We start from the raw sequence: 12,277 nt of genomic DNA on the forward strand, positions 1-12,277 counted from the left end.
TGGATAGTTATATACAGTACCAAAATAATTTTCTGCAAATAGAGCCAGACGACAAATAGTTCAGGGGTTGAACAAGGCACAAAACTGACAGTGAGGGACGTTGTGGTCTGGGCCTAAGCAAGGAATGTAGTACGAATGAAAATCTTTATGAGGTATTTGCTTTCCACAGGTAATACAATTGTTAACTTTTACTGACATCGGTTAAAAGCAAGAAAAAGGATCCCCAATGGGGTACTTAGCTTTTTTGAAGACTTCAGTTCTGAAACTCGAAAACGAAAATTTCAGGAGTCGGCTGACCTGCACTTGCGAACTGCTTCTGCTTCGGGCACCGCATGGCAAGAAAGACTGATGTAATAGCGTCAGCTGCATGTTTTATACCCCTGACGACCTGACGTCATGGAAGAAGAGACAGCATCCGACGCAGGAATCCAAGACTTTGGTATTCAGGCCAGCTGAGGGCTACCTGCAGGCAGATAACCCAAATGTGATGACTGCAACACTGAAACACGAATAACATCTACAAATTTTATGAACAACAGACCAAAAATATAAGGCACAAACCTGGACATTCTGTGAAAATATGGATAGTTGAGAAGTATGTAACTAGATGTCAAGTACTTTTCCAAGTTCAAGTACTGCAAAATAGTTTAAAATCACTTAAAATTATAATTTTATGAACCTATCTCCCTGCACGTTCACTTTCCTGCAAGAAAACAAACCAAATGATAACACAAAATGAAAGAACAATGCTGCTTTCATGTTTTGGCTTTTTAGTCAAAGAATACCATTTATTATTATACATAAAAGTTATTGTTTTCACTCCAGTTCCTTAACAAGTGCTGATCAGCCTACAATATGGAGGAAAAAAAAATCTGGTTAAAACACCAACAAAATCTACCCAGTATTTGTTTTTGCTTTATAAAGGAAACAAAAAATAATAAATTAAATGAAGATGTAGTTTTTTACAACTGACTCCAACGCCTCTCATCATAAACCCAAAATGACTTGGGACAGAAATATTTTCCTCATTACTTCTGTCTAGAATAACATCTATAAATTAATTAATCTGGCGTATGCAGTACAGCATACAAATACCTGTTACCTGCATTAAATACATTCATACTTAAATGGTACTTTCACATAGAAAAGGCCAGAAAAAAATTTACATATTTATACTGTACACATATAAATATTCAAAATGGCATTCTTTGTAAAGTCCAGAAAACATGTTCTGGTTCTGTAGCTATATTCTCAAATCTGTTTTCATAAAAACGTTATACTTCTGTGTCAACAATTAAAGGTGCAATAAATACTTTACATATTTACATTAGTTTGAGAAGGCATCTATACTCATCGTCTACTGCATGGTAAAAATCTGTTCAATGTAAACGGTCAACAGCTCTCTTGGCACGTGACAGTACATATTTGTGCACAGCACCATTCCACTTAATCTGCTTAACCAAAACAGGCAACAGTTCACATTCTTCATGTACAAACAGAACATAAGAATTCATCATAGGCAGTTAATTCAACTGCCCACTCTAAAATCAGGCACTGCTACTTTCAGATTCTTCAGAAATACAGTGGCAACACTGCTTCTGTCAGTTATGCATGGGGTTTAAAATTCAAGGCCACATAAATCAGAATATCGATTTTCAGCTAGATCTGCTGCTTCCGCTATAGCTCCGATGACGAGAGTAACTGCGATCACTCCTGCTATATGACCGAGAAGACCTCCGACTTCTGTTGAGAAAAAACAGAAGAAACAATACATAAGGGAGAAAAGAATACGTTGGTTTGCACACATACTGTGCTATCAAGGATACTACTAAATAAATGACTCTGAGCTTAACTACAAACTCTTTTACTGCAGAATAAGAACAAAAGAACAAAATGATGGTTGCATTCAGGCTTGTAATTTTTTAAGTCTGTGGTAGCTGACAGTGAGGGTTCAAAATGCTGCTAGCTACTAGATAAGATAAATTACTGTACATGGGAAAAAAGTTGGTATACAGCACTACTATATTAACTGAGCTGTGTGAAAGTCTTCAGCAGCAGGTAACCTGGAATTTCCTTTTAGGGTATCAGCATTGGGTACATTTCTGAATTTTCTCTCATTCTTGTACACAGGCAAACTGCACTCCTCTTACCCAAGCAACAGTGGTGTGTGTCATGCAACAACCCTGTAGCATAACCTACAAGAAAGGAAGCAGAAAAACACAATATACTCACCCAGCTTTCAGAGAGATTCATCTGCAAGCACAACATGGAGAGGGCATCCAGACACGGGGATAAACACCCACTGCAGAAAGCATCTTTGCAGATTAGTCAATGAGAAGTACCTACCTGTTTTAACTATGGATGACCTAAAGTCAAGTAAATGCATGGAAGAATCTCTGAGAATTAAACCACGCAGAAAGCCAGAGTTGGTGGAAGATATAAATGTAAGGGTTCAGAAAGAGGGTCAAACCCTGAAACACCAAATTGTCAAAGGACACCTCAATCTTGGAATCACAATTCAAGCAGTAATGCTGGGTAAAATTGTGAATCAATGACCAGCATAGCCAAAGCACAAATCTCTGCAAAGGACACATTTTGGAAGTAAGCCCTGTAATCAGTCATGCCTCAGGTGGAGTAAGCCCGGTAATCAGTCATGCCTCAGGTGGAGTACTCTCCTGCAGCAGTATTTTCTAATGGGTTGTTCACTTCCTGACAGTAAAACAGAGTAGTTGGCAATCTATTTGAAGAGAAAGTGCTTAGCCACTGCAAATTTTGCCTTCACTGAAGCTAAAATAAACTCCTATGTCATCCTAAATTCACACATCCTCTTCAGGGGACTTGAAACACCTTCAATACAGGACAATTTGCAAAGCTCCTCTCACGTGAATTCCCTGGCAACTACTGTCTGAATACATCCAGTGTTCATACTGTTTTTCTAGTAAGTTTGTTACCATTTATTCCAAATACACAGTCATTGAAAAGTACAGTTTTGTACCTACCATAAATGTAGATGTTCGAGTGCTCATACAGCTGCAGTCATTACAGATGGGTTATCCTGCCGTCAGGCGGGTCCTCGTCGGCCGAATTCCAAAGTCTAGGTCCGGCGTCAGTTGTCGTCGCTTCTTCCCTGACGTCAGTGCGGCAGGGGTATAAAAGAGGCAGCTGACGCCATTTTCTTCAGTTTTTTTTGCCCCAGATGTCAGGTGCCCCCAGAAGGAAGGCAAAACATAAGGTTATGCAAACATGCAATGTAAAATAATCAAAAAACAGTAGTTGCAAGCAAATACACCATAAGAGAATACCCCAAATAGGTTGTATGATAAGGTGTTTGTCCTAAGGCTTGTCCTAAGAGGGGACGGAGGGGGGGGTAACCTGGACTGCAGCTGTATGAGCACTCGAACATCTACATTTATGGTAGGTACAAAACTGTACTATGTTCATCGTGCATACAGCTGCAGTCATTACAGATGGGAAGAATCCCAAAGCTAAGTAGGGGTGGTAGGCACTAAGTGGGACTAGTAGAAGCGAGGATGCCCTGCAAGACTGCTGTGGCAAAACCCGCTCTAGATTTAGAGAATAGTGGAAGGTGATAGGGTTTGGAGAAAGTGTGCACTGAACTCCCCGTAGCTGCTTCCAAAATGTCCTTGGTAGGTACCCCCCCTGAGGAAGGCTGCAGAGGTAGCTGTGTCTCTGGTGGAGTGGGATCTGATGCATGCAGGCACAGTTTTTCCATGAAATGAGTAACAAAAGCGTATGCAGTGGGCTATCCATTTTGAAATTTTCTGTTTGGAAATAGCCTTTCCTTGAGCACCTGTAGCATAGGACACAAAGAGTTGCTCGGATTTCCTGAATGGCTTTGTCCTGTCCAAATAGTAACAAAGTTGTCTGTGAATGTCCAAGGAATGCAGTAATCTTTCCCCTTTGTTCTGTGGATTAGGATAAAAGGTAGGTAAGTGGATAGTCTGATTCAAAGCTGCACTGGATACTACCTTTGGCATAAAGGAAGGATTGGTTCGTAAGGAAACTCTGTCCTGATGGAAAATGATGAATGTTTGCACAGCCATGAGGGCCTGTAGCTATGAAACCCTGCGTGCTGAGGTCATAGCCAGTAGAAAGGCTGTTTTCCATGAAAAGTATTTTAGTTCTGTTGAAGAAGCTGGCTCGAAGGGAGGAAGGGTCAGCTTTTCCAATACAAAGTTGAGGTCCCAAGCAGGGACTGGTGGTTTCCTTGGAGGTTTTATTTTCTTTGCCCCTCTGAGGAACTGCCTTAAGAGAGGATGAGAGAATAAAGGAGGATCTGTGTTGTATTGTGTAGAAATGGCTGAAGCATGGATCTTGATGGAGGAGAAGAAAAGTCCACTGTTTAACAGCTCAGCTAGGTACTGTAAAATTTGAGGTATATTTATTACCCAAGGATTCTGGCCCTTTTCTTGATTCCAGGCACAAAATCGTTTCCATTTGGCGGAGTAGGCTTTTCTAGTAGAAGGTCTTCTGGCCTCCAAGATGACATCCTGCACCTCCTTGGAGAGGAGAATCTGTTGGGAAATCAAGGAATTCTCCATGCAGCTAGATTTAGGGTTTTGAGCTGGCTGTGAAGGGTTTTGTAGTTGTGCTGGGACAACAGAAGAGGGACTAGAGGTAGGATCCATGGTGGGGAATGTGTCAGGCTCTTCAGGAATGGATACCAGTGTTGCCTTGGCCAGTCTGGAGCAATGAGAATCATTTCCGGCCTCTCTGCTCTGGCTTTTAATAGAACTTTGGGCAGCAGAGGAAGAGGCGGGAAGGCATAGACTGTCAATGTTGTCCAATTGAAAGAAAGTGCGTCCACTTTCCAGGCCTGTGGATGATAGGTCCTTGAACAAAATTTTTTCAACTGGCAATTTCTGTGGGTAGCAACGAGATCTATGTCTGGCTGTCCCCATGCCTGCGTTATCTTGTGAAAACTTGAGGATGCAACTTCCATTTGTGTGGATCTGTCATATTTCTGCTTAGGTTGTCTGCCAGTGTGTTTTCCTTTCCTGGCAGAAATTGAGCCTGTAGTTGAATTTGCCTTTCCAGTGCTGTGTTCCATAGTGTCCTGGCTTGCCTGCACAGGGGGTATGAATGAGTTCCCCCCTGTTTGTTTATGTACCACATCACTGTGGTGTTGTCTGTCCTTATCAATAGCTGGCCTGGATGCAATAGGTCTTTGAAGGTCATAATAGCATTTTGCACGGCTAGCATTTCCTTTTGGTTGATGTGCAGGTGCTTCTCTTTTCGGGTCCATTTTCCCTGAATGCACTGATCTGTCATGTGTTCTCCCCAGGCGTAGTTTGAGGCGTCTGTTGTGATGATTTGAGTTGCTTGAGGTACTCAAAAAGGGAGACCTGTGTTTCTTTGGCAAGCTTGAGCCCATTACAAAAATTCCTTTTGAAGGCATGGAATGAGTGGTATAATTGCTTCCAAGCTGTGGCTGTGTTGAGACCATAAGTTTTTTTAGGTACCATTGAAGTTTCCTCATATGCAGCTTTGCACAAGGGAGCAGTAGGATGCAAGATGCCATGAATCCCAGAGCCTGCAGGATTTTCCTTGCAGTTAGCCTGGTGGAAGTTGCCATTTTGCTGAAGTACTGAGACAGTTGCCCTTGTTTGTCTGGCGTGAGGTAAGCCGTCTGGGTGGTTGTATTCAAGCTGGCACCCAGGAAAATTATTTGTTGAAAGGGTATTGGTTTTGATTTCTTTTTGTTGACTGTGTATCCCAGGAAGTTCAAGAGTTTTATTACAAACGCCAGGTGCTACAGCAGTACGTCCTTGCTGTCCGCTTGGATCAGGCAGTCGTCCAGATATGGGTAGATTTGTATCCCTTGTAGTCTGCAGAAGGCGATTACTGATGCCAGGCATTTCGTAAACACTCTGGGTGCAGTAGATAAGCCAAATGGCAATGCAGAGAATTGGTAATGGGTTGAACCTGCAAGAAATCGGAGGTATCTTCTGCAATCTTGTCCGATAGGGACATGCAGGTATGCCTCCTTGAGGTCCAATGTTACCAGCCAAGACACCTTGCCCAGCATGGGAAGAAGCTGCTGTAATGTGAGCATCTTGAATTTTGGCACCTGTAGATATGTGTTTAGGATGGATAGGTGTAAGATAGGTCTCCAATCTTTGTCTATCCTTGGTACCAGAAATAGTCTGGAATAAAACCCTTGACCTTGTTCTTTTGCAGGTACCTCTTGAATCGCTTTCATGTCCATGAGAGCTGAAATTTGTTTTTGTGCCTCTGCCCTTTGATTTTGTGGCAGGTTTGGCATGCCTCTCATTTTTGGAAGGGTGTGAAAGCGGAACCTGTAGCCTCTGTCTATAATTTCCAGAATCCATTTGTCTTTTGTAATAATATACCAATTTTTTGAGAATAATGCCAGATTTCCGCCCAAAGGTGCTGCCATTAAAGCTTTGCTTGGCAGGTGTAGGGGGAAGTCATTGTGTCTGTTTTCCAAATGACTGTGATCTATCTTCTCCACCTCTTGGGGTTGGTGCTTGCCACTGTCTGGCTCTGAAAGATCCTTGAGGTTGCCCTCTACCCCTTGGGCGTCTGTATCTGCCCCTTTGAGGTCTGTCCGTGGCTGGAAAGGACCAATTTTTCGAAGGCCCATTTCTGCTGAAACGTGGAGGTTGTACCTATAGGAAATCTTTCACTGTTTGCATTGATTTCGCTTTTTCCTCCATTTTCTTTAGTACCTCCTCAGCTTTAACACCAAACAGTACATCTTTCTGAAGGGGTGCATCTAATAATTTAGCTTTGACATGATCTGGTAAGGTTTGCTCTTTGAGCCAAGCATGTCTACGTGTAACAGACCCCATAACAGCAGCTCTACATGAGGCCTCTAAAGCATCAAAACCACACTGCAAGGTATGTTTATCCACTTGCTCTGCACCATGCAACAAATCCTGCAACTCTTTTAAATCTGGTTGTTCTGGTTGTGTCATTTTGCTTTTTAGCTGAGATATCGCAAATTGTTGATACTGTAACATATGGAATTGACAGTTTAATGCCCTCATGGTTAAAGTGGCCGAGGTGTACACCTTTTTCCCCCATCTTTCTAAGGCTCTGGAATCTCTCTCTGAAGGTAATGGGTTCTTAGCAGTAGAGGCCTTAATTCCCTTGGGACCCTGTGAAATAGTTTCTGGGTCAGCAGTATGGCTTTTATATAGGAACTGGTGAGGATCAGGAGCCCAGTAATACCTGTCTGGTTTAACAGGAGCTGGAGGCAAAGAATCTGGATTAAGGCTGGCTTCTGTGTACACATCATCCAATATATTTAAAACAGGAGGGATAGCCAGGGGCCTATGCTGTGGCAGCCGGAGAAATTCCCTGAGCCTTTTCTTGGAATCAGAGTAATCTTGGCCTTCCCAGTGAAAGTGTTCCCTCAATGTATGCAGGGTTTCCCCAAAAGAGTAGTCCTCAGGGGGGGGGGGGGCGAGGGAATAGACTCCTCTGCATCAGAGTCTTCGAAAGGAGAATAGGCATATCCTGGACCTCAGATAGTTCTGTGGTAATAGAAGCTTGATCTGAGGAAGGGTAGTCTTCCTCTAATCTGGGCCTTTTGTCAGAGGGGGGTTGAGAATCCCTAATAAGAGAAATCAAATCTTCAGCCATTTTAAGCATCTGCTTTTTAGGCATGGGGCCTTGAGAGGAGATCTGAGGACCCTGTTTTTTGGTTTTCATGGCTGCTTTAGATTTAGTGAAGGCTTTAATAGAGAAGAAGGAAGGCCTGAAGACGCCTTGAGAAATGGCAGGCCTGTCTAAATTCTGAGTTTCCCCGCCAAGAGTGGCGTCGGTATCTGCAGTAGGAATGGGGACAGAGGAGCCTGCGACCTCGTGTACTGAAGACACCGGTAATGTAGTGTCATCGGTATTCAGGGCTGCGTAGGCACCTCGCTGAGTACTGGAGAACCGGTAGTCGGCCTTAGCATGGTCTCAGTAGACGGTGCGGACCTCGTGTGTCGGTCTTTATCTTTGCGTTTTTTGCTCAAAACTGGAGTCGGAGTATCCGACGACATATTATAATTAAATTTTTTGCCAAAATAGTGAAGGGCGAACTCCGCCCGGCGCTTAATAGTGCGCTTGTTGAATCTAGCACAAAAACGGCAGGCCGAGACGTCGTGGTCTGGGCCTAAGCAAGGTATACAGAAAGAGTGGAAATCCTTATGCGGTATTTGCTTCCCACAAGAAATGCAATTATTAACTTTGTCTGACATCGGTCTGAGGCAAGAAATGTTTCCCCAACGGGGTACTTAGCTTTCAAGAAGACTTCGGCTGAAATACTTTCGTAAATCTCAGGAGCTGGCCGACCGGCACTTGCGAACTGCTTCTGCTTCGGGCAACGCGTGGCAAGAAAGACTGGAGAAAATGGTGTTGGCTGCCTCTCTTATACCCCTGTCGCTCTGACGTCAGGGAAGAAGCGACGACAACCGACGCTGGACCTAGACTTTGGAATTCGGCCGACTGAGGACCCGCCTGACGGCAGGATAACCCATCTGTAATGACTGCAGCTGTATGCACGATGAACATCTGTCCTCACCTTTGTTTTTCCTCTTAGCAAGGGTATATACTTGAGTTACCTTACTGCAGTGTTCAGTTAGACCTATTCATTTTAGAGTTTTAAATTGCTACTAAGCTACTGCACACTTGTGCCAATATAAATACATCTTTCTGACTTTCGGAGACAACATATTCCAAAGACTACCTCTTGTAGGAGCACTATGTGCTGCTTAATTATTACATAAGTGACACTACTATCACAGTTGGCCAAAAATATTAAACTTGCTGTATGCTCTGTTATTTGTACTGCTTCTGACTGGTTGTATATTTAGGCTCAAGTTGTGTCTGGAAAGGATTCATAGACCAATCCACCCACCTATTTAAAAACAATGAAATAAAATCTCAGCTAAAAGTGTACATTAAGGGCTTTCCTTGGTAATCTACCCTTAAAGGGAAACAAAAAGATGGCCAGACTAGGTTGTTTTCCTTTACACAAAGAGAATGATACACAGCATGTCTGAAATGTGTACCTTGACTATGAAGTACCAAAACACCAGGTAAAAAAGGTATATGATGCAGGTCAGGACTTTCTCCAGACTGACCAAGCTATATACTCACCAAATGAACCATCAAAAGAAAACACTCCGGCCAAATGGAGAATCTCTTCTGATAACATTATTCCTTTTGGGAGATCCAGCAATAGCAGGGGACCTGAATGAGAAATCAAGCCCTGAGGCAGAAATGGCATGTCCCAGCAAAGTATTCCTTGGATTACATGTAGATAGTTCTGTGTACTGCCAGGAACCAGAAAGCTTGTTAACACATGGCAAAACAGATGGGTTTTGCCCTCATTCACTGTTTTTTGTGCTTAGGCAAAGACTTACAGGGAAAAAACACTCTCTGTTGGACAGAGTCCTGAGCTAAAACTTTTGTGTGGAAACTCATGACAGAATACCCTTATTACGGCATCAATGAGGGGAAGACCTGTATGTACAAGATCACATCCAGCTTATACTACTTTGAAAAAGTGGTCATCGACAGCCTGGCAAATGCTGCACTCTTAGAAAAATGCCTATGCAGTGGTCATGATCCTAGCTAATTGAGCCATGACAGTCAAAGACCGTTTTTGACAGCAAAATCATATACAGTTTTGATAACATTAATTTTGACACTTTACTGCCTAATTTATTTTTGGTACACAGAACAAAAAGTTGAAAATCTCTCCTTATGGACTTCGTTTTGTCAAATAAATTATACTTCGTCTACAGTGCAATCAATATTGGGGGGAGAATACATGTCAATTAATGGACTTAGTCAAGTTTGTGTCTGCTGCGACTACAGGCAAGAAAGTAGGGTTGGTTCTCATCTGAACACTAAATAAGGAAGATATTGCCTCCCAGCTTAACTCTCACTTCATAAACTCAATCCAAACTCTATCCAACCAGCTAACAAATACCAACACCTCATCTCACACAAGCACTACAAACACTCCTGACAATACTACCAAACAACCATCCTTCTCCTTCTCTCCAGTCCCTACATCAAAAATTAGAAACCTGCTCTGCAAACTAAAACCTACCACACTAGCTGCTGACAGTATACCCACTAACTTCCTAAGAATGGCAGCTGACTTACTTGCTTATCCAGTATCAGTCCTAATAAACAGGTCCATTCAGGAAGCCTATGTACCTCAAATATGGAAAATATCTTACATACAAAGGAGGAAAATCTTACGATTTTTCCAACTACAGGCCAATAGCTATTCTTTCCCCATTATCTAAGCTCCTAGAGAAATGTATACACTCTCAAGTTATGCAATTCCTAGACACTAACAAACTTCTCTCATCCACCCAACATGGTTTCCGCCATCACCGTAGTACAACCTCTGCTCTTCTCTCAACCAACCTGGTTAACCAACATAGAAACAACAACTATGTATCTGCTACCTACTTAGACCTCTCAAAAGCATTCGACATGGTCTCACACCCTAAATTACTGGACAGCCTTCATTCTCTATCCTTTACTTCCTCTACCATCTCCTGGTTCAATAGCTACCTATCAAACAGACAACAATCTGTGCAATGGAATAATGAGCTATCCCCTCCTCTCCCCAACTCAATAGGGGTACCTCAAGGCTCTATACTTGGCCCACTACTTTTCACAGATTTTACAAACAATCTATATACCTCCTCTAAGCAATCCTCACTAATTCAGTATGCAGATGATTCCATTCTCATATGTGCAGCCCCATCTGTCAATACCCTCCAACAACTAGCCCAGGAATCTTTCTCTGCTATTGAAAATTGGATCACCAACATCCAACTTATACTTAACCCTAACAAAACCAAACTTCTGCTGTTCACACCTAATAAAACTAAATCCTCCCCCACCACTTTCTCCATCTCATCTAGGAATGGCACTACCATCTCTCCATCTACTCACACAAAACTCCTAGGAGTTGAAATAGACAACAACCTAGCATTTGATCTTCACATAGCACAAACTATTCAAAAGGTCCATAAGAAAATGGGAGCCCTATAAAGGCACAAAAACTATCTCACAGAAAAAGCACGAATCACTTTAGCTCAAACACACCTCCTATCGACACTTACTTATGCCGCACCTATCCTAATCCACACTAAAAAATCAGATCTGGATAAGTTAGAAGCATGTTACAACAAAATAGCTAAATATGCCAATAATTCCCCCTTCAGAACACATCACTGCCAAGTACTAAAAGAAATTCAATGGCTGGAATTTCCTAACCTACTATCTTACCAACAACTCACCTATGCCTTTAACATCAGAAACCACCCAGACAAAACTCCAGCCCTCAGTAACCTAATAACCTCCCACTCTTCCAGTCGCCCTCTAAGCACTTCCAATAAACCCCTACTCAGTGTTACAACTGCGAACAACACTGCAGGAAAAGCCCTATATTCCCACATCATAGCCAAAAAAGTACAGTTTTGTACCTACCATAAATGTAGATGTCTGATAGATATGCAACTGCAGTCATAACATATGGGTTTGTCCTGCCTCAGGCAGCCCTCGGTCGGCCGGATTCCAAAGTCTGGGTCCGATGTCGGCTGATGTCGCATTTCTCTTTGACGTCAGGGCGGCTGGAGTACATAAGCATCAGCCGATGCCATTTTCTTCAGTGTTTCTTGCCCCAGATGCCAGGTGCCCTCCAAGGAAGGCTGTAATCAAATTGGAAGACAAAAACAGGATTCCAGACAAATAAATGAGCAATAAACAGATACACCATAACAGATATCCCCAGCTAAGAGAAACAGGGATAGGAGTGGACCCTAGGCATAGAGGGGTATGGAGGGAGGGAAAATCCGACTGCAGTTGCATATCTATCGGACATCTACATTTATGGTAGGTACAAAACTGTACTATGTCCTTCAAGAATGCAACTGCAGTCATAACATATGGGTAGAATACCATAGGCTTAGCTGGGGGAGGAGGAATGCTCTAGGATAAAGATGGTGTGGCAATCAAACCCTGCAGGACTGCCGAAGCAAAGCCTGCTCTAGATCTGGAGTATAGAGGGAGATTGTAGTGTTTGGAGAATGTATGCACGGAGCTCCATGTAGCAGCTTCTAGAATGTCCTTAGTAAGTACCCCCCTTAAGAATGCTGTAGAGGTGGCTGTAGCTCTGGTGGAATGAGGTCTGACATTGGCTGGAACAGTCTTTCCATGAAAGGAATAACAGAATCTGATGCAATGTCCAATCCATTTTGAAATGGTCTGT

General features: G+C 42.7%; 1 protein-coding gene across 6 annotated transcripts in view; it reads right to left on the bottom strand.

The window, feature by feature from the left end:
• Positions 1-753: 753 nt before the first annotated feature.
• NKTR (natural killer cell triggering receptor) overlaps positions 754-12,277 on the bottom strand; it is a 1,518,686-nt gene continuing 1,507,162 nt past the window's right edge. For all 6 annotated transcript variants that reach the window (XM_044066053.1, XM_044066052.1, XM_044066051.1 and 3 more), the window contains one exon: positions 754-1,743. In XM_044066053.1, coding sequence (XP_043921988.1) covers positions 1,656-1,743 — 88 coding nt within the window. In that variant the 3' untranslated portion in view covers positions 754-1,655. The remainder of the gene's footprint in view (positions 1,744-12,277) is intronic.

The sequence above is a fragment of the Protopterus annectens genome, chromosome 3.part0, assembly GCF_019279795.1.
Source record: "Protopterus annectens isolate FY-2018-M chromosome 3.part0, PAN1.0, whole genome shotgun sequence".
In the NCBI taxonomy this organism is placed as follows: domain Eukaryota; kingdom Metazoa; phylum Chordata; order Ceratodontiformes; family Protopteridae; genus Protopterus; species Protopterus annectens.